This window comes from Salvelinus alpinus, chromosome 35 (assembly GCF_045679555.1).
Source record: "Salvelinus alpinus chromosome 35, SLU_Salpinus.1, whole genome shotgun sequence".
Lineage (NCBI taxonomy): Eukaryota > Metazoa > Chordata > Actinopteri > Salmoniformes > Salmonidae > Salvelinus > Salvelinus alpinus.
The window spans coordinates 2,231,042-2,251,288 of NC_092120.1; the positions used below are offsets into that span (position 1 = coordinate 2,231,042).

The 20,247-nt window shown below is 43.8% G+C and overlaps 1 protein-coding gene across 2 annotated transcripts in view; it reads left to right on the forward strand.

The window, feature by feature from the left end:
• Positions 1-20,247, forward strand: part of LOC139563939 (histone-lysine N-methyltransferase 2B-like) — a 77,255-nt gene that overhangs the window by 43,114 nt on the left and 13,894 nt on the right. For both annotated transcript variants that reach the window (XM_071382983.1, XM_071382982.1), the window contains exons 15-30: positions 8,158-8,342; positions 8,669-8,770; positions 8,922-9,032; positions 9,766-9,842; positions 11,006-11,241; positions 11,349-11,503; positions 11,706-11,843; positions 12,002-12,160; positions 12,250-12,367; positions 12,478-12,556; positions 12,646-12,806; positions 14,119-14,262; positions 14,406-17,679; positions 18,314-18,423; positions 18,555-18,692; positions 19,011-19,263. In XM_071382983.1, coding sequence (XP_071239084.1) covers positions 8,158-8,342; positions 8,669-8,770; positions 8,922-9,032; positions 9,766-9,842; positions 11,006-11,241; positions 11,349-11,503; positions 11,706-11,843; positions 12,002-12,160; positions 12,250-12,367; positions 12,478-12,556; positions 12,646-12,806; positions 14,119-14,262; positions 14,406-17,679; positions 18,314-18,423; positions 18,555-18,692; positions 19,011-19,263 — 5,440 coding nt within the window. The remainder of the gene's footprint in view (positions 1-8,157; positions 8,343-8,668; positions 8,771-8,921; positions 9,033-9,765; positions 9,843-11,005; positions 11,242-11,348; positions 11,504-11,705; positions 11,844-12,001; positions 12,161-12,249; positions 12,368-12,477; positions 12,557-12,645; positions 12,807-14,118; positions 14,263-14,405; positions 17,680-18,313; positions 18,424-18,554; positions 18,693-19,010; positions 19,264-20,247) is intronic.

Here is a 20,247-nt window from a genome sequence, read left to right on the forward strand (position 1 = left end):
CCCTTGATGCCTAATCCTAAACTCTCCACCCGTATCACCTACAGCAATCATGTGATTGCCTCCCCTCTACTCAGCACGTTCCAAAGCCATCTGGCTCCTACAGATAACCATTCACTTCTGATATAAAAACCAGTGTCTATCACTCCTTAGATACTATAGTATTACTTCTGATGTATCATGTCTCTAGTATAACAATGTTTTAAGTTTAAGAAGTCATAACCAAGAATCTAACAGTATCAAGAATGATCCACCACCCAAAGAATATCCAGCCAACTTGACACAACTGTGGGAAGCATTGGAGTCAACATGGGCCAGCATCCCTATGGAAAGCTTTAAACACCATGTAGAGTCCATGCCCCAACGAATTGAGGATGTTCTGAGGGTGGGTGTTAGTATATTAGTGGTGCACAGTATACCAAAAAGTTATAATATCAACATTTTTAGAATGCCATAGTACCGTTCCATATGATACCACTGACTTTTTCAGCCCTACTGATCTAAAGAACCTGTTATAAAGTCAGTTTTGTTTATAAACTCAGCAAAAAAAGAAAAGTCCCATTTTCAGGACCCTGTCTTTCAAAGATAATTTGTAAAAATCCAAATAACTTGACAGATCTTTTTTGTAAAGGGTTTAAACACTGTTTCCCATGCTTGTTCAATGAACCAAAAACAATTAATAAACATGCACCTGTGGAACGGTCATTAAGACACTAACAGCTTACAGACGGTAGGCAATTCAGGTCACAGTTATGGAAACGTAGGACACTAAAGAGTGACTCTGACTCTGAAAAACACCAAAAGAAAGATGCCCAGGGTACTTGCTCTGTGTGAACGTGCCTTAGGCAAGGAGGCATGAGGACTGTAGATGTGGCCACGGCAATAAATTGCAATGTCCGTACTGTGAGACGCCTAAGACGGCGCTACAGGGAGACAGGACAGACAGCTGATCGTCCTCGCAGTGGCAGACCACGTGTAACAACACCTGCACAGGATCGGTACATCCGAACATCACACCTGCGGGACAGGTACAGGATGGCAACAACAACTGCCCGAGTTACACCAGGAACGCACAATCCCTCCATCAGTGCTCAGACTGTTCGCAATAGGCTAAGAGAGGCTGGACTGAGGGCTTGGAGGCCTTTGTGTTTCTATGTGTTCTATGTGTTTGATGCCATTCCATTTGTGATGTTCCAGCCATTATTATGAGCCGTCCTCCCTTCAGCATCCTCCACTGATGTATATTCCTTCCTCCCATTCCTCCAGCCATATCACAGGTAGAGCTTTGCAAATATGAGCAAATCAGCCATTCTATGCAGTATTCTATTAGTTCAATTTGTTGTATTGAGTGAAAGTGTGAATTTCAGTGACAGGTTTTTGGAGAACGTTTAGAAAAGCTTCCAGGGGATGCTAGGCCACTGAATCTCGGTATTGTGATACTTCGCCTGGTATCGTATCGTTTATATAATGTTGGAATTGTGACAAGCCTACAGTGTATATTGAGACACAAGTCAGTGCATCAGGTGCAATAACCCCAGTAGCATTAAATAGCATTCAACAAATGACTCATCACAGTAAGCGCAGGAGTTTCCAATAGAGAACAAGTATGAAAGGTCGAATGAATTACGTGGGTGATTCTCAAAATAGTTATTTAATGTAATGCCCAGATGTAATTTTCTGCCTAAAGGAGTCGTGAAAATGCACGACTCGAGTTCTGCTTCCTTGCTTTGTCCTTTGCTGTCAGGGTTACCCAGAAACACATATAATAACAAAGTTTCCCATCTTGTGTTTTGTAGTGTGGGTTTTTTCCTCCAGTTATGAAGAAGTTGGCCTTTGCTCTCAGCAACATGTTTCTCACATTTTTTGTTTGTCTAGTTTCAGTTTGTTTTCCTTGGAATTGGCGCCATATGAGAGGGATTGTGGGTGCCGATAGGATGCATGGGGAGTGAGTAGCTCTGTTTAGGATGCATGGGGAGTGAGTAGCTCTTTTTTTTTTTTTTACAGACAAAACTGTTATATGTAGAAGTCAGACAACAGTTCAAATTAAGCCCATAAAATTGCTAGATCAATATATCCTCAAGTACCTGGGAGAGAGTGAGTGGGAATCTGTGAATAACAGCGAACCAATCAGTTGGTAAAGCGACGCGGCGACACAACCATGGCTTCCCTCAGAGGAAAAGACAAGGAACAACTTGGAGATGCAAATGAGAGTAATGAATGTCTAAAGGATATCCAGGAAAGTGTAGCTAAAAGGCTCTTGATGCTCACCAAAACAAACGGTTACAATCTGTGGTGAAAAAAGTAGATTTGCTCGAAAGGAAGTCGTCTATCGTGTCAGACACGTACCAACAAGGCATGTGTGTGAGCGAACAAGACGACAAAATTTGCCTTTTGGAAACAAAGCTGCTAACTTTGGAAGAGGAATTGAAAATACTGTAGAACGAGACGAAACATGAGATTATTGTCTTTACCAGAAGACGAGGAAAAAGAAGCCCTTTCCAGCTACGTGATCAAACTGATTTCACTTTGCAAATAAACTTTATATTTCCATGGAAATACATGGGTAGCCATGAGAAAGTTATAAATTATGTAGCTGTCGGCTATATTAGCCACGACTTACCGTTCTTTGTGCAGCTTCAAATGTCGAAATTGGAAGTTGTTGCGCCTCCGTCTGTAATTTTCTTCCCGCATGTTTTGCAAGTTGCAATTCGTTTTTTGTTGATACTGCGTAGTCTTTATATCCAAAAAGAATAATTTTGGGTATCATCTTTCCAAGGGCTCCATCTGAATTCACCCGCCAACGTTCCTCTGCACTGCCACGTGCAACTTTTTCTCAGCTGGCACAATTTGATTGGATGCTGTCTGATTCAAACTGTAATCCGTTAAATGAAGAGTTGACGTGCTGCACACTTTTTTTAATAGCATCATTTTTTATATTTGGGCTTGGGGAGGATATCAAGTCAGTTCCAGTCAAAAGGCTCCAGTCCAAGTTAAGTCACGAGTCATTGATTTCAAAGTCGAGTTGCAAGTTGTCATATTTGTGACTCGAGTCCACACCTCTGCTAAATATCCTTGCATGGTAATCTTCAAATTGTGGAACTATCAGACTAAAGTCAACATTCTGAATGCACAGGGGTGTAAGGAGATTAAAATCCACGGCCAATCCATTAGATTCATCCAGGACCTGTCTGCTAGGCTGTGAAAAAAACACTACGATTTCATTCCGATCAGACCGTCACTGGAGAAAAGTGAAATCAAAACTCATCTACAATTCCTGGCAATGCTGTCAGTATGGAAGGGAAAGCAAAGCATGGAATTCACAAGTGCAGATGATGCCCTGGACAAGATGGAAGAATCCCTTCCAGTTGGAGAGACCCCTTGTCTGAGGATAGGAAGAAGCGGGGAAAGGCGATAAACACTAGGCTACATACAAGGATGCCTAGGACCAGCACATCGTAAATTGAGACATTATTATTCCCCCCTCCCCCCAATACAATCTATACACTACCTTCCCCAAGTAATTCTTCTTCTATATGAAGTAACGATAGAAGTAACCGATGCCAATGGGCCACATGGACATTAGTTGTTACAAAGTGGGATTACAATGGATTTATTTGTCGTCTACTCAAAATAGAAAGATTCTAACTTTTTTTTTATTATAAAAAATAATAACATCTTGGTAATAAACTTATCTTGATTAAGTATTCAACCCCCTTAGTCAATACATGTTATACTCACCTTTTGGCAGTGATTACAGCTGTTTCTGAGTAAATCTCTTAAGAGCTTTTGCACACCTGCATTGTACAGTATTTGCACATTATTCTTTAAATTCTTCAAGCTCTGTCAAGTTCGTTGTTGATCACTGCTAGACAGCCATTCAAGTCTTGCATAGATTTAAGTCAAAGCTAACTAGGTCACTCAAACATTCAACGTCTTCTTGGTAAGCAACTCCAGTGTATATTTCGCCTTGTGTTTTAGGTTATTGTCCTTCTGAAATATTAATTTGTCTCCCAGTATCTGTTGGAATGCAGACCTGAACCAGGTTTTCATCTAGGGTTTTGCCTGTGCTTAGCTCTATTCAATTTATTTGTATCTTTAAAAAACTCCCTAGTCCTTGCCGATGACAAGCATACCCATAACATGATACAGCCACCACCATGCTTGAAAATATGAAAAGTGGTACTCCGTGATGTGTTGTTGGATTTGCCCCAAACATAATGCTTTGTATTCAGCAATGGTGGAACAAGTACTCAATTGTTATACTTGAGATAAAGTAAAGATACCTTAATAGAAAATGACTCAAGTGAAAGTTGCCCAGTAATAGTCTAAAAGTATTTGGTTTTAAATATACTTAGGTATCAAAAGTAAAAGTTTAAATCATTGCAAATTCCTTATATTAAGCAAACCAGACATCACAATTTTCTTGTTTAAAAAAAAATGTATTTACGGATAGCCTGGGGCACACTCTCCCCCTCAGATATAATTTGCAAACGAAGGATTTGTGTTTAGTGAGTCCGTCATAGACCGTAGGGATGACCAGGGATGTTCTCTTGATAACTGCGTGAGTTGGATCATTTTCCTGTCCTACTTAAGCATTCAAAATGTAGTGAGTATTTTGGGGTGTCAGGGGAAAAGTTTGGTGTAAAAGTACATCTTTAGGAATGTAGTGAAGTACAAGTTGTCAAAAATATAAATAGTGAAGTACAGATGCTGGAAAAAAAACTTTAAGTAGTACTTTAAAGTATTTTTACATAAGTACTTTACACCACTGGTATTCAAGACAAAGTTAATTTCTTAGTCAAATTATTTGCAGTTTTACTTTAGTGCCTTACTGCAAACAGGATGCATGTTTTGGAGTATTTTTAGTATATATATAGGCTTCCTACTTTTCACTCTGTCAATTAGGTTAATATTATGGAGGAACTACAATGTTGATCCATCCTCAGTTTTCTTCTATCACAGACATTAAACTCTTTAACTGTTTTTAAAAAGTCACGATTGGCATCATGGTTAAATTCCTGAGCGGTTTCCTTCCTCTCTGGCAACTTTGTAGTGACTGGGTGTATTGATACACCATCCAAACTGTAATTAATAACTTCACCATGCTCAAAGGGATATTCAATTTCTGCTTTTTTTAACCCATCTAGCAATAGGTGACCTTCTTTGCGAGGCATTGGAAAACCTCCCTAGTCTTTGTGGTTGATTCTGTGTTTGAAATGTACTGCTTAACTGAGGGACCTTACAGATAATGTGTGTATTTGGTACAGAGATTTAAGAAATCATGTTAAACACTATTATTGCACAGTGTTAGTCCATGCAACTTATTATGCGACATGTTAAAACTCTTTCCTGCAGCCAAATGACCAAATCACCGTCTAGTGGCCTCATGGGTCGAACGTTAATAATATTTAAATGAAAAACAAAAAGCCCGCCTAAAATTTGATGTTTCTTTGTCAAATGGCTTTCGTTATTTTTGTATTTTATGATGTGTATGTAGCGTGGTTCGTTCTGCGTTGTGTACTTTTAATTAGGACGCCGCCACAACTGAAGGTCTGCTAGTTGAATTCTTGAATTATTTTTATTTGCCCTGCACACGAAGAGACAACACACATTATGTTAACCTATGGCGCAGTCAAAGCTCAAAGGGACCTTGCTAGCCGAAGGTCAGGCAAAAGAGAACCAAAAGGAAATAACAGCTGTTGCGTGCACACATTCGATGCACAACAGCACACCATACAATACAAGTAAAATTATACAGAAATTAATTCGGACAAAATAAAAGACATACCTGCACACGAAGAGACAACACACATTATGTTAACCCTTGGCACAGTCACAGCTCTCAGGCACCTGCGCGAGCACATGGACACTCACTCAAACACTGTCCCAAGTACTCACAAGTTACAATAGATACCCAAGTTAGCGAGCTTTGTGAAACTTGTTAACATAAATCTTTATATTATCCACATTGTAACAAACTTATGGTTGCAAAACAGTACATTCTGTAACATTATGACGGTTTTATATTAAACAATTTCGGAGCCAAGGACAACATACCTTGCTAGCCGAAGGTCAGGCAAAAGAGAACAATAAGGGGGTATGGAAATACAGATAACCCGCGATGGGCCAAACCAAAATATACAAAACTTTTACAATCACATGTATGTACAATATTGATATGAATAAGTGTTTGTACACCAAATAAAAACATTAGCTATGCAGCTGTAATTAAATTTAAAAAATACACTGAATTATTATTATCAAATTATTAACATCCCCTCTTGACCTGGCCTATTTGAATTGGTCCTTGTGTGCAACTTGGTGCATAATCTAGGGGAACAACATCACGCTCTCGACCTTCGCCTCTTCCGAGTCCATACGAGAGTTGCTGTAACTACCAATTTGGATATCACGAAAAAGGGGAGAAAAAAAGGGTTAAAAGTATAAATATATAAAAGATTACAAAGAAACCCTGTGTGACACTGATTTAGCCCACTGCAGTAAACGGTTGAGAAAATGTTTACTCCTGAACCTATTTAGGCTTGCCATAACAATGGGGTTGAATAGTTATTGACTCAAGACATTTCAGCTTATCATTTTTAATTGGTAAAAATGTAGAAAAACACAATTCCCCTGTGACATTATGGGGTATTGTGTGTATGCCAGTGACAAATTTAATCCATTTTAAATTCAGGTTGTAACACAACAAAATGCGGAGAAAGTCAAGGGGTGTAAATATTTTCTGAAGGCACTGTATCTCTATTAAGGCTGACCCCATTAAGTGGACTGGTCGATGGGTTGTTGGTCGACTGAGCTTTCTTTTGTCGAACAGTCCCAAATGTATGTGTTTCTTCATGGTGCACAAGCCGACTGTCTAATTCACGCCTATCTCAGTGGACTGCTCCATTGCCGAGGCCATGAGGATGGCACAGCCCATAACTCCAAAACGTGCTACTGAAATTGTAAATGGTTATATTATGTAACAATAATGGTGCAACGCTAATAAATAGAATATTATTTTATAACAAATGCGCTTTCTCCCGCGATGGATAGTGGTTCTGAAACATAATCTTCAGTGCGCCGTTGAATTGGCGCCTTTCCCCTTTATGTTGCTATGTGCATAATAGCAAACTTAACCAGAATGTTGATGTTGAGAACAATGCGAAGGAGGCAGCAGCTGAATGAGGAGATGAGGAAACAGGTCTTGCCTTAATTGTCTTAAGAAAATTGAGGGGAAACACCAACTTAATTAATGAATAGCCTAACTGTTAAACATGCCTGGTTTTATAAATTATCCATATACAGTACCAGTCAAGTTTTAGAACACCTACTCATTCAAGGGTTTTTATTTTATTTTTCCTATTTTCTCGATTGTAGAATAATAGTGAAGATGTCAAAACTATGAAATAACACATGGAATCATGTAGTAAACAAACAAATGAAAATATATTTGCGATTCTTCAAAGTAGCCACCCTTTGCCTTGATGACAGCTTTGCTCACTCTTGGCACTTTCGAGTTTCTTTTTCACATCCATTTTGCTGCTTTTTTCACATCCATTTTGCTGTCATGTGTTCGGAGTTTGTTAGAACCAATTTATTGATGTGATTATGATAGGCTATAGGCCAGGCCCTATTGGTCACATGCATACATGTTTCACGTAAGAGAACAAGGGTCTAGGGAATGTTTTTCCTTAACAAATGTAGGTATTTCGGTAACAGAACTTTTCAGTTTAGGAACAAGTAAGAAACGAAATCGCTGTTATTATGTTGCAGCTTTGGCATGTAAAGCGCTATAAACACTTGCTGTGGTGTCTGTTTGCTGCACCAGGGAGGAGAGACTTGCTGTCATTTGTTATAAATGTTTTTACACAGCATGGCCAATGGATTCCCTCCCTCATGAGTAATTTGTCTTAATTATTTCATCAAACAGTGTGCTTAAAGCGTCAGACAAGCTCAGTGCATATAGTTGATTTTATTCAAATGCATAGAGCGTGTCTATATTTGAAAAAATGTGTTTTACAATTTTGATTGGTCTAAAGAACAGATGACGACTATCTGGGACAGACCAAATCTGAGTTTATCACCTGCTGTTATCTCCCATGCTTTTGATGTAGTGCGAAGGAATGGTTCTGATGGTTGTCCGTCCCTCCTACCCTCCAGGTGACCTGTATGAGATTCTGTCCAGCCTGCCAGAGAGTGTGGCGTATTCCTGCCGGCCCTGCAGCCAGTCCCAGCCCAGCGCCTGGAGGGAGCTGCTCCACATGGAGCTGAGGGCCGGGGTAGAGAAGGTGCTGGCCTGCCTGCTCACCTCCACTCTCACCCAGCACCTCATCACCTGCTCACAGGTGGGAGATACCAGGCCGTACAATGCTTCTTACCACAGGATGCTAAATGAGACAGGATGCGCAGGCTGAAAATAGCAGCAGGCATTTTAACACCTATCATGACTTGTAGTCAAGTTTTCATGTGGCTTTTCTGAAGAAATAATTTCAAAGAATGAGTGCAACGACTCTCTCCTCTCTTTTTAAAAAGTTTATTAGCTGATATCAGAGATCTGCTAGGACTATTTGCCCGTTCCTCTTGAACTGTTGCACATAAGTGCTTGTGTGGCTATATGTTCAGTGTTGTTTCTCTGTAACATACTAAATTTGTCCATATTCCCCTCCTGTAGTGCGTGACCCAGGTTGACCCTGACAGTGGAGCGGAGGGCCAGCCAGTCTGTGACCTCCGTGCTGTGGGCAAGAAGTTTGACAAAGGCCTCTACACCACCCTGGTCAGTGTCTGTCTATATAGCATCTGAATTGGCAGGACAGGATCTCTTCTACATTAACTCTCATTTGAAGGAACATTTTCAAAGGAAGATGAATGAGTAGTGTCAGCTAAATAACTATGTTTGTATATTTCTATGTCTGTTGATGTTGTAGAAATCATTCCATGAAGATGTGGTGCAAGTGGTGCGGAGGCGTCTGGATCAGGAGGAGTCTCTACCGGAGGATGAAAGGCCCACAGCCTTGGCCCGCTCCTACTACTTGAAGGTAAAAGCTGAGTACTCAGACAGCAACACTCTGGGGGGAAAGCTCTTTACATAGGCAATTGTACAGTACAAATCATAAATATTTACTTGACCATGTAGCTACAAGCACAGTACTTACAGTTCAACCAACTGTTTTGTGTCATACTGAAAGTCTTCTGCAATGTTATCACGTTTTCCTGTACTTTAGCTACATAAACACAGCTTTTTTGTTAAAAGCACACACACGATAGTAAACGGATATACAAATGTTCTCACTATACTTGGTTGCACTTTGAACACAGCTGTTTACGCTCATCTTGCTTGAGACATTCAACTTAATTTGAAGTATTGTGTATAGACTGTACACACTAGTTTAAATGTTTCATAAAATTCAATATCAGAAGTTAGACAACAGACACTTGAATACCCTCATCCTAACGCAATATATGGTCTGTACTCAGTCAGTGATATCAGTCCTCAGTATATGTATTGTGGTGTCTGCTGTTCCAAATGGCTGTCTAGTCAGCAGAACAGTATGTGATTGGGAATGAGTTATGGGGCTCTGTAGGGCTGTGGTTCTGGTGGTCATGACTCTCCTGGTGGTCATAGGTTCACTTGGTTCAAACTAAAGTCATAGAAGATGGTTGAATCCAAGAATATTTGCAATGTTTATTGGAAAGAAAAAAGCAGTACATGTTGTAAAATGGCAAACAGAGGAGTGTAGATTCACCCTCTGCTCACTGTTCTCTCTGCAGCTTCTGGAGGAGGTCTTCAACTGGTTCAACAGTCAGGACCCCAAAGTGTGGGACCCCCGATCCAAAGACCTGCCTATGTGAGTAGCAATCTGCTCCTCATATCTCCTAGTTTAGGGTATCTCAACTGGTGGCCCACAGTGATTTTATTTCCCATGCATAATAGAGAAATATGTGGTTTTATACCAATGTAAGCAGGTTTTGAAATTATTGTTTTAGTCAAATTATATCTGTTTGGGCTTCCTGCGATCATTTTGCAGTCTACAAATGATGTGTAATTATGTTCCGGCCCCCTGACCATCTGCTCAAGAGAGAATCGTCCCGCGGCTGAATCTAGTTGATGATCCCTGTCCTAGTCTGTTAAACCTAGATTTTGTTATGCTTTTGAACTCGGCGTACGATTTACCAAGGCTCTTAGAAGGTTATCTGTCTGGGAGTTATTGCTCAGACATTAGGATTTGGGGATTTAACACTTAGGTTGAAGAATTTACCATGTCATCAGATATTGACTCATATGGGAAGATTTCAATGAAATTCCAGTTTAAGGTTGGGTTGTGATATATTGCTTCACTACTTCCCTGCAGTGATTTATGTATTTTCCCATGAAGCAGCATAAGCCTACATTCAGTGGCGCAACTGATTGTTTTCTGGTTTGCCACACATTTGTATGACACCCCTGTTGTTCCCATCCTGATGGGAGATGAGAAGTTGATTTGAATTGTACTGTCAACAATGACCTTAAAGTGGGGGAAAAGTCATTCAAATCCAATGTGACAGGAAGTTACAGAAGTTAGTCTTATAATTATTTTCTTCTTCTGTATGTTAAAGCCAGGACAGTCCCCCTCCTCTCCCACACATTCCCAGTTCACAGCTTTCCTTCCCTGCGATGGAGGACACAGAGTAGTGACTTCATTTAGCTCATTGTAGGGTGATGCACAGAGTGGTAAGCTCAGGACTTAACCTGTCTGTCACCTTATCTTCTGGGGGCAAGATTGATTAATAAACATGAATTGTTTCTTAATGTAAATGAGTGTAATCATAATTAGCTAGATGTGAGCCACTGTCTCAGTTGTATGCGCAAAGTCAAATCCTAACTTGAGTAACTGTGTGCACGTGTAACTCAGATGTTTGCCTAAACCATCCAAATTTGAGTTTTGCACTGGTGTCTAACATAGAACTTGACTTCCTCTTCTTTCATCTCCTCACCCCTCCATTTCTCCATCCATTCTCTTTCCCATTGCAGTGGGATGCTGTCCCATGCGGTTCAGCCCCCCACCACTGAGCATGTGTATGCCCAGTGGCGTGAGAGGGAGGAGCTAAGGTCCAGGGCCCCTCTAGGGACCCTGCAGACGGAGAACGTTCCACGCCTGGAGGTGAAACAAGAAGAGGTGCCTCACCCCACCACCCCACTGATCACAGAGCCAACCAGGGGTCTCCACTTTAGGAAAAACAGGGATTTCAGGCTTAATAAACTCAAAGGTACTTTACACAACTGAGGGGAGGAAAAACAATGAGAAAGAAAATATTGAATCAACCAATTTCCTAAGGGAATTGTTTTGGTTTGATGTTTGGCATTTGTCCCTCAGGGAAAAGGGGAAGAGCCAGACTGCAATCCATGTCTGAGGGACGTCCATTCAAGTCTGAGGGACGGCTGTCCAAGGCTGACCTAGACACAGGGTGGTCCAAGGACGACGGGAGGCAATGCTCACTGTGCCAAAAGTATGGAGATGCTAAGTCCAATGTGAGTAAGACTGAAACTAGGTTTCAGAACACTTCTGAGCAGCATGGTGGAAAGAAAACCGCACTCTGACTTCAGAGCACTAAGCCTTCATACCCTTTTTCAACATAACAGCCCTTGACTCACAGGAAATTAAGTCAACCAAATCCACACAGTAGGTAACCCACCAGTTCTGTATTTCTAACCTCCTCCGTGTGTTCCTCAGGAGGCGGGCAGGCTGCTGTACCTGGGCCAGAACGAATGGGCTCACATCAACTGCTCCATGTGGTCCGCCGAGGTGTTCGAGGAGGACAATGGCTCTCTGATGCACGTGCACAGTGCCGTCGCTAGGGGGCGCTTCATGGTGAGGCTTCACTTTATTTGTGCAGTGACATTCTTGTTTTTCCAGCAGCTGTAGTTTGTGTATCTTTGTCCAACGTCCATCATCTCTCTCAAACTCATTATCCACCCCTTTTCTCTCCTCCTGGACTGATCTAACCTGTCTGTCTCTTGTTCCCTCAGCGCTGTGAGCGCTGTAACCATACAGGTGCCACAGTGGGCTGCTGTCTGACCTCCTGCCAGAGCAACTACCACTTCATGTGTGCCCGCTCCCGCAACTGTGTATTCCAGGACGACAAGAAGGTGTACTGCTACAAACACAGAGACCTCATCAGTGGCAAGGTAAAGTCCTGGGACTACTCAGCAGTGGGACTGTTATGTTTTTTTATGAGTTTCCTCACGCATGTGTACATTGTTCTTGTTCATTGCAGATCATCACCGGCCAAGGGTTTGAGGTGAATCGGAGGATGTATGTGGACTTTGATGGGATCAGTCTTCGCAGGAAGTTCTTGACCGGACTGGAGCCAGAAAACATAAATTTGATGATTGGTATATTTTCTCAACACATTACATTGTTATTTTTAGCTCACTTGAGTATAAGTATCACAGGACTGGTCATGGGTTTTGCTCATCTAATCATAGTTATTTTCTGATTTCAGGCTCTTTGCAGATTGAAAAGCTAGGTATGCTGACTGAGCTGTCTGCAAAGCAAGGAAAACTCTTCCCAGTGGGTTACCGGTAAGTAGCAGAAATTCATAATGAAACAGAAATATGCATGTTACGACTTGGGTATTTTATGACTTCCTTTCAACTCCTCCTCTCCCCAGGTGTTCTCGCTGGTACTGGAGCACGGTGAACCCACTGCGGCGATGCAAATACACGTGTACGATCCGTGAGGTCCGACCGCCGGTCCCTGAGAAACCTGCTGAAGAGATGCCTGACAAAGGAGAGAATAACACTATAGCACACAGCCCCTGCGCCCAGTCAGGTGAGAGTCCTGGTAACACAACACTGCATCAAACCATCACTACTACACTGAACAAAAATATTGGCGCAACATGTAAAGTGTTGGTGCCATGTTTCATGAGCTGAAATAAAATATCATAGCAATTTCTATACATACAAAAGCTTATTTAGCTCAAATTTTGTGCACAAATTTGCTTACTAATAATGTATAATCCATTCACCTGACAGGTGTGGCATATCAAGAATCTGATTAAACAGCATGATCATTACACAGGTGCACCTTGTGCTGGGAACAATAAAAGGCCACTCTAAAATGTGCATTTTTATCACACAACACAATACCATAGATGTCTCAGGTTTTGCGGGAGCGTGCAATTTGCATTCTCACTGCAGGAGTCCACCAGACATGTTGCCAGAAAATTGAATGTTCAGTTCTCTACCATAAGCTGCCTCCAAAGTTGTTTTGGAGAATTTGTCAGTATGCCCAACTGACCTCACAACTGCAGATCACGTTGTATGGCCACGTGTGGGTGAGCGGTTTGCTGACGTTGTGAACCGAGTGCCCCGTCGTAGCATGAGGGTATGGGCAGGGTATGGGCAGGCATAAGCTACGGACATCGAACACAATTGCATTTTATTGATGGCAATTTGAATGCACAGAGATATACCGTGACACGATCCTGAGGCCCATTGTCGTGCCATTCACCCACCGCCATCACCTCATGTTTCAGAATGATAATGCACTGCCCCATGTCGCAAGGATCTGTACACAATTCCTGGAAGCTGAAAATGTCCCAGTTCTTCCATGGCCTTCATACTCACCAGACATGTCACTCCTTGAGCATGTTTGGGAAGCTTTGGATCGACGTGTATAACCGTGTGTTCCAGTTCCTGCCTCTCTCCAGCAACTTCATGCAGACGTTGAAGTGGAGAGGGGACCACATTCCACAAGCTACAATCAACAGCTTGATGAACTCTATGCGAAGGAGATATTGCGCTTCATGAGGCAAAAATAGTGCTCGTACCCGATACTTTTCTGATCAATGCCCCTACCTTTTTTTTTAAGGTATCTGTGACCAAAATATGCATATCAGTATTCCCAGTCATGTGAAATCCATAGATTAGGGCCTAATGAATTTATTTCAATTGACTGATTTCCTTATGAACTGTCATTCAATGAAATCTTTGATATTGTTGAATGTTGCGTTTCTATTTTTGTTCAGTATAAATATTTGTGTGAATGTGTGACTGTTGGCTTTCTTACACTACAACGTGGATATTAGCAAGACTTAGCTGTGGCATAGGAAACAGAGTTGTTGTTGCTTCACCTCTAGAATCTGATGCCCAAGAGGTTGACGTGGCACATTCCCGACCCACTACTCCCAGCTTCTCAGCTCCACTCCCTAAACCTGACCAAGGGGCAAGGCCCAAAATCAGGAGACCAGCTGGAGGACTGTTCCGGCCTCTGCCCTCCCCAGGTAACTGTTCCGTGGTTGGCTAATGTTGTTTTATAAAAAAAACAATTGTCAGGTTTTGAGTGATTTCTAGATATTACTCAGAAAGCATTAATTGTTTGTGTGTCCGTTCAGTTGTCTCACTGCTATCTGATTTTCTTCTGCAGGAGCTACCAAGTCCAAACCCCACCACATCCTGACCATCAGTGACCTGGAGGAGACACGCAGGCCTCGTCGCCACAGCCCCCACTCCCAAACCCGCAGGGACATGTCCTCCCCACCCCTGGGCTCTCCAACTGGATCTGGACTAATCACCCTCCGCACTGGGGGCTCCATGCATCCCAAGGCCTCCGTACCCACCTCTCCGCTGTTTCCCCTCGGTGCTACTGATATCCTGCTGACCTCTCCCTCTGCCCGCCCTGTCGGAGGTCGAAGTGCTTCCTCTGCCCGATGCCCCGGGAATATGACTCGCTCTACCTCAGGACTCTTTCCCCAGCCACCGTGGGAAGACAGTGTGGGCAGCTTCCCTTCCCCTTGCCTGTCCCTCTCCCCAACCGTCCAGCACTCCCCTAGACCCAGGCTGTCTTTTGACCTGAACCAGTCAGACTCAGTGGAGGTACCACACAACTTCCTGGCCTCCCCAGAACCGGAGGATAACCCTGCACCTAACAGCACCTCACCACTTAGGGGCTCTTTCACACAATTCCACGAGGACTCTGACGTGGCCATGGGCTCCGAGTTGAAGACTGAGCTTGAGATTGAGGAGACGCTAGTGAATGAGGGAGTGGCCATGAACTGTGGCGCCCAGATAGACGTGGAGGGCGACGACAACCAAGAGGAGTTCTGGGAGCCCGAGGTTCGCAAGACGAAGACCCGTACAGCCCTGACCCGCTCAGCTGCCAGGCAAGACTGGGGGAACACTTCTTCTGATGAGGACATGGAGCACTATTTTGACTTCTCGCACACTGTGGTCAGTCGCACAGGCTCCAGGGACCCACCCCAGGCTCCTGCCTCTCCCTCTTCAAGATCTATCCCTCAGCTGGACGGCGTGGACGATGGGACTGAGAGTGATGCCAGCATGACAACCACAGATGGGGCTCAGAAACTGAAGAGCGCCAGTCAAGTTCAGAACCCAGCTCAAACGCATGTTCTGCCTGAAGTAAAAATTACAACAAATGGTCTAAGTGCAGACTCTGGAAGCCCTGTCCCAGATCAGTCACCCCTTAGCAACCCATTCAAGTCTACAACCAGAGTTGTCCTCCCCGCTACAAAACCTCCCCCAGCGTATAGACCCCATGATCCATCCAAAGCCTTTAATGCCACACAACTAGCTAGGACTGAATTGGATAGTGTGACCCTTGCACCAACTGAGATCTCACCAGAAGCTCGAAGACCAGCTGCAGTGGACCCATCTACAACGTACAGCCCTGCTGATGTGAATACTACTCCCCTGCAGTTATACGCCTTCCCAACTCCTCTAGAGCAAAATAACTCAGTCCCCTCCTTAGACGCCCACGAACCAGTGCTGATTGCACCCCTTCAAGGAACGCTGCTGGACTTCGTCCATACTAAGGTGCCTGATACGGTCTACCCAGAGGATTTATTTCAAGTTTCCAGTCTGGATGTTGTCCCTGGGGCTCCACTTGTTCTTGAAAGGTGTGATCCTCCCTCCCCCAGCACCTGTTTCACTGAGTTGGTCCCTGTCCAGGTTGATGCTCCCATGGAAACCCATCAGCCTCAAGACCCAAAAGACCTCTTCTTGGATTCTAACAGCGGCCACTTTGTATCGCCCACAGATGGATCTGCCATTTACATGAACCACTTGACAGAGAGTTCACGAGATCCATCGTTGAGCAGTAGTCAGGGCACCCTGTTGGAGCTTCTTCAACCCTCTTCTCTTATCTCCTCGGACTTCCCTTGCCCCAGCATAGCCCCGATGAACCCTTTACAAATGAGTCCCTCTGTGCAGTTCTCTTTGCCTGGCTTTAACCCTTCAAGGCCACCTCTCACTAGCATCTCACTACAACCCCTGACATCCTCCCAAGGGTCAACAGTCTTGCAGCCCATGGAGACCTTTTGTACCAAATTATCAGCACCTATTCCAGACAGTGCCCTTCCACATTTGTCCTCTCAAATTGATCCCATTTTATCTGCAACATCAAGCGTCAGTCTCCCATCGTATGGATCAGTCTCTCTTCCTATATTCTCCACACAATCCCAGGCCATGGTCTCCACAGCAATTACCATTGTATCCTCCTCTCCCTCCATATGCTCTCTCTCCGATGCTCTATCCACCCAGTGTCACCCCATGCTCTCTTCGCTTCAGCCCTCCTCTGCCCCTGTGATGATTAACGGATACAGCTCCACGTCTCTGCAGAAGGAAGCTGCCATGGGACACACCATCTCCATCAACTTCTCCACCCCCAGGCCGCCACTGGAGCCCCAACAGACGCTGTTACCTCAGGGACTACCTGGCCACGCTATCCTTACTGTGAAGGAAGTGGGTGGTCCTAACGTGGACCCTACACCTCACATTCTGCTAGTCAACCGCCTGGGCCAGATCTTTGTGAAGAACCCAGAGAGCAACACCTTCCAGCTGCCCAGTCAGAGCTCTCCCTCCTATAACTGTGTCACTCAGATAGCCAGCCTCCTTCAGAGCAATGCCCTGTCTGCCACCTTGGCAGCAGCTGGTACAATGTCCACCCCAGTTACAATGACTGCCATGCCAACCCATGTCCCTAGGATGGCCACGCCTGTGGTTCAGAACCCAGCTACCATCACTCAACTGCTCACTCATAACAACAATGGGACAGTGGCAGCAACTGCGGTCAAGAAACCCAGGAAGAACGCAAGCGTATCTGCAGATGGAGCTATACCAGGGATGAAGAAACCCAGAAAGAAGAAAGAACCTTCCACAACTTCTAGGAGAAAGAAGTCTGACAAAGCTGCAGACCTGTTTGAGTTTGCTGGTCAGGACGGGAGTTCCTCCATGACCAAGACTGAGAGTGCCCAAGCCATCATCAACCAAGCCATGGCCAGTAACTACACCCCCAACCGGACCGGTCCGCGCATACTGAGTCCCTCCACATTCCGTAACAACCCTTCCTTGAAATCTGTGGTCCTTCCCCCAGGACTACTCATCAAACCCGAGCCCGCAGCCACCACACTGTCTGTTTCAACACCCCGCCCTCCTCGTGCCCATGTCCGTATGAAGAGGGTGTCCTCCCTTTCTGATCGCATTGGTGCCATAAAGAAGTCCAAGACAGACTTCCTAGAGCCAGAGCCCCCTAGTGCTAAGGAGGACCTGCTGGTACCCAAAGACAGCTTTGCTGCTGTCTCCAGCAGGGCCGGGGGTGTTCGCATTAAAACCCCAACGGTGAAAGGTGTGTTGGACCTGGACAAGCTAAAGGAGGAGCACTTGAGTGACTCTGAAAGCACAAGGTTAGTCTTTTGGAACTTATCAGGGCAGTGATCTTATGAAGTGAGTAATGAGGTAAAATGTACAAATAATATCTTCAATGAATAATACAAGAATAGTCATGCCTTTATGTTTAATGTCCGCTGAGTCTCTTGTATAATTTTTATTAAAAGTGATTAACTTGCTACATCTCCAACAATGCTCAAGGTCAGAATCATATTGAAATATTTTTTTTCTTCTCACAATTGGCACGTTGCTCGTGTTTCCAGTGTGGGCCTCTTCTCTGTTGTGTCGATAAGATCATGTCTGGCTATTTTTAACCTTCTTCTTAACTCTTCCTCTCCATACTAGTAACCTATAGTATGATATGACAAATGGAACAAGGCGTTTTACTCCTGAAATAGAACTGTCGATAGGCTATGTAGAGGTCAGTAACTAAAGAGCAGGTCATGCATAGAAACCTTTTTTGAAGTCATAACTGAGATTGTCATAACCGTCACCACTCATGTACCAATCTACAATACAGCGCCTAGTTTGCAGGATGACCTCCAATTGTCATCACTGCATTTCTGCCCTAAAGTGTGTATCTAATACAGTGAGTGATATACAGCCTGTATCCAGTCGATTTCAGTGTTTTTCTTGTTGTATTCCTCACAGGCCAGGGCCTTGGGACCGCCTGTCTATACCTCGATTTGGGGGGGACATGGGCAAACAGAACTGGGACGCAGTGGGCCGCAGTGCCCTGACTGACTGGAACAAATACTCAGGTACTTATATGTAATGGTGCCGTATGAACAGTATGCCTGTATGACGATGACTGATGATACTTCTTATACCTGTACTCTGTAAACAAGTGTGCTTGATTTGAAAATACCCTGTGGTATTTCCATCCTGTCAGGTGCTGTATCGTGCTCAGATGATGAGCTGCTGCCATCAGACGAGGACGATGAGTGTCCCCCCAGCCGAGACCAGCCCCACCTTCGCTTCGAAATCAAAAGCGATGACGGCTTCAGTGTGGAGGCAGACAGCGTAGAGGGTGAGGTTTCAGGGAGGACAGGGCAAATTAATAGACTGCATGTGTCTTATTTGTGGAGTGTTCGTATAGAAATAATTACATTTCCCAATTCTCAAGGCAATGATTTTTGCACAAATACCCACTATTTCTACATGTGACTAAACAATAGATTATGAAAAATACTTGTTCTCGTACTTGGATAGAATTAACGTGTGTAATAAACCATCTAGCACAAAATGTAGGCTAATTTCCATATGTATTACATTTGTGTGTTATGCTGTGTTACTCACGTCTTACTCTTCTCTCTCTATTTCTCTGCCCCCTCCTTTCACTCCTCAGTGGCCTGGAGGGCAGTGATAGACTGTGTCCAGGAGGCGCGGGCAGGGGCCAGGCTTAGGCAGCTGTCCTTCTCTGGGATGACAGGTGTCCGTATGCTGGGCCTGCTCCACGACACAGTGGTCTTCCTGGTGGAGCAGCTTCAGGGGGCCCGCCGCTGCCATAGCCACGCCTTCCGCTTCTTTAAACAGATCAGCCAAGAGGAGGACCTGCCTGTCAACCCCTCTGGATGTGCCCGCTCTGAGGTCTACCTCAGGTCAGTGTCCCTGTGTTCTGTTCACTTCAGGGGCCCTGTAAGTTAAATATATAAATTATAAGGGAAGTCATTATTTTGGAGTGTAATTTGTAAACTGAGTCTTACAGTTGTCTTACAGATTCATCTTACATATCTTGTAAACATTTCACCAATACTTCCTAGGTATCATGAGTAGGGTTGCAAAGGGTCAGAAACATTCCGGTAAATTCCTGGAAATTTTCCATGGGAATTTTTGGGAGTTTTGCTTAAATTCATCAAAAAAGTTAGCTTATGACAGTGAACCTTTTTTTGTGGGATACACATAAGGCAATTCTAGGTTTTGTGACATTCTGCTTAAACTATCCCCAATTCAATGGAATTGTAAACCTCTGCATGCACAGTGCATTCTACCATCACGTGCAGTCCACTCTTCCATCACATGTACAGCTGATTCTCAAAATCTTGCACACTAATGAGATGCTATTGTGCCCACGCTACTACACTGTCTGAGCCAAGGACAACATGCTTTCTGGTAAGTTTTGATTACAATACTGGGTGGGGTGAATATATTTTATGACATACATGATTTTTTGTTAACTAGTAAATAAACTCAGCAATAAAAGAAACGTCCGCTCACTGTCAACTGCGTTTATTTTCAGCAAACTTAACATGTAAATATTTGTATGAACATAACAAGATTCAACAACAGACATAAACTGAACAAGTTCCACAGACACGTGACTAACAGAAATGGAATAATGTGTCCCTGAACATAGGCGGGGTCAAAATCAAAAGTAACAGTCAGTATCTGGTGTGGCCACCAGCTGCATTAAGTACTCCAGTGCATCTCCTCATGGACTGCACCAGATTTGCCAGTTTTTGCTGTGCGATGTTACCCCACTCTTCCACCAAGGCACCTGCAAGACATTTCTGGGGGGAATGGCCCTAGCCCTCACCCTCCGATCCAACAGGTCCCAGACGTGCTCAATTGGATTGAGTTCCGGG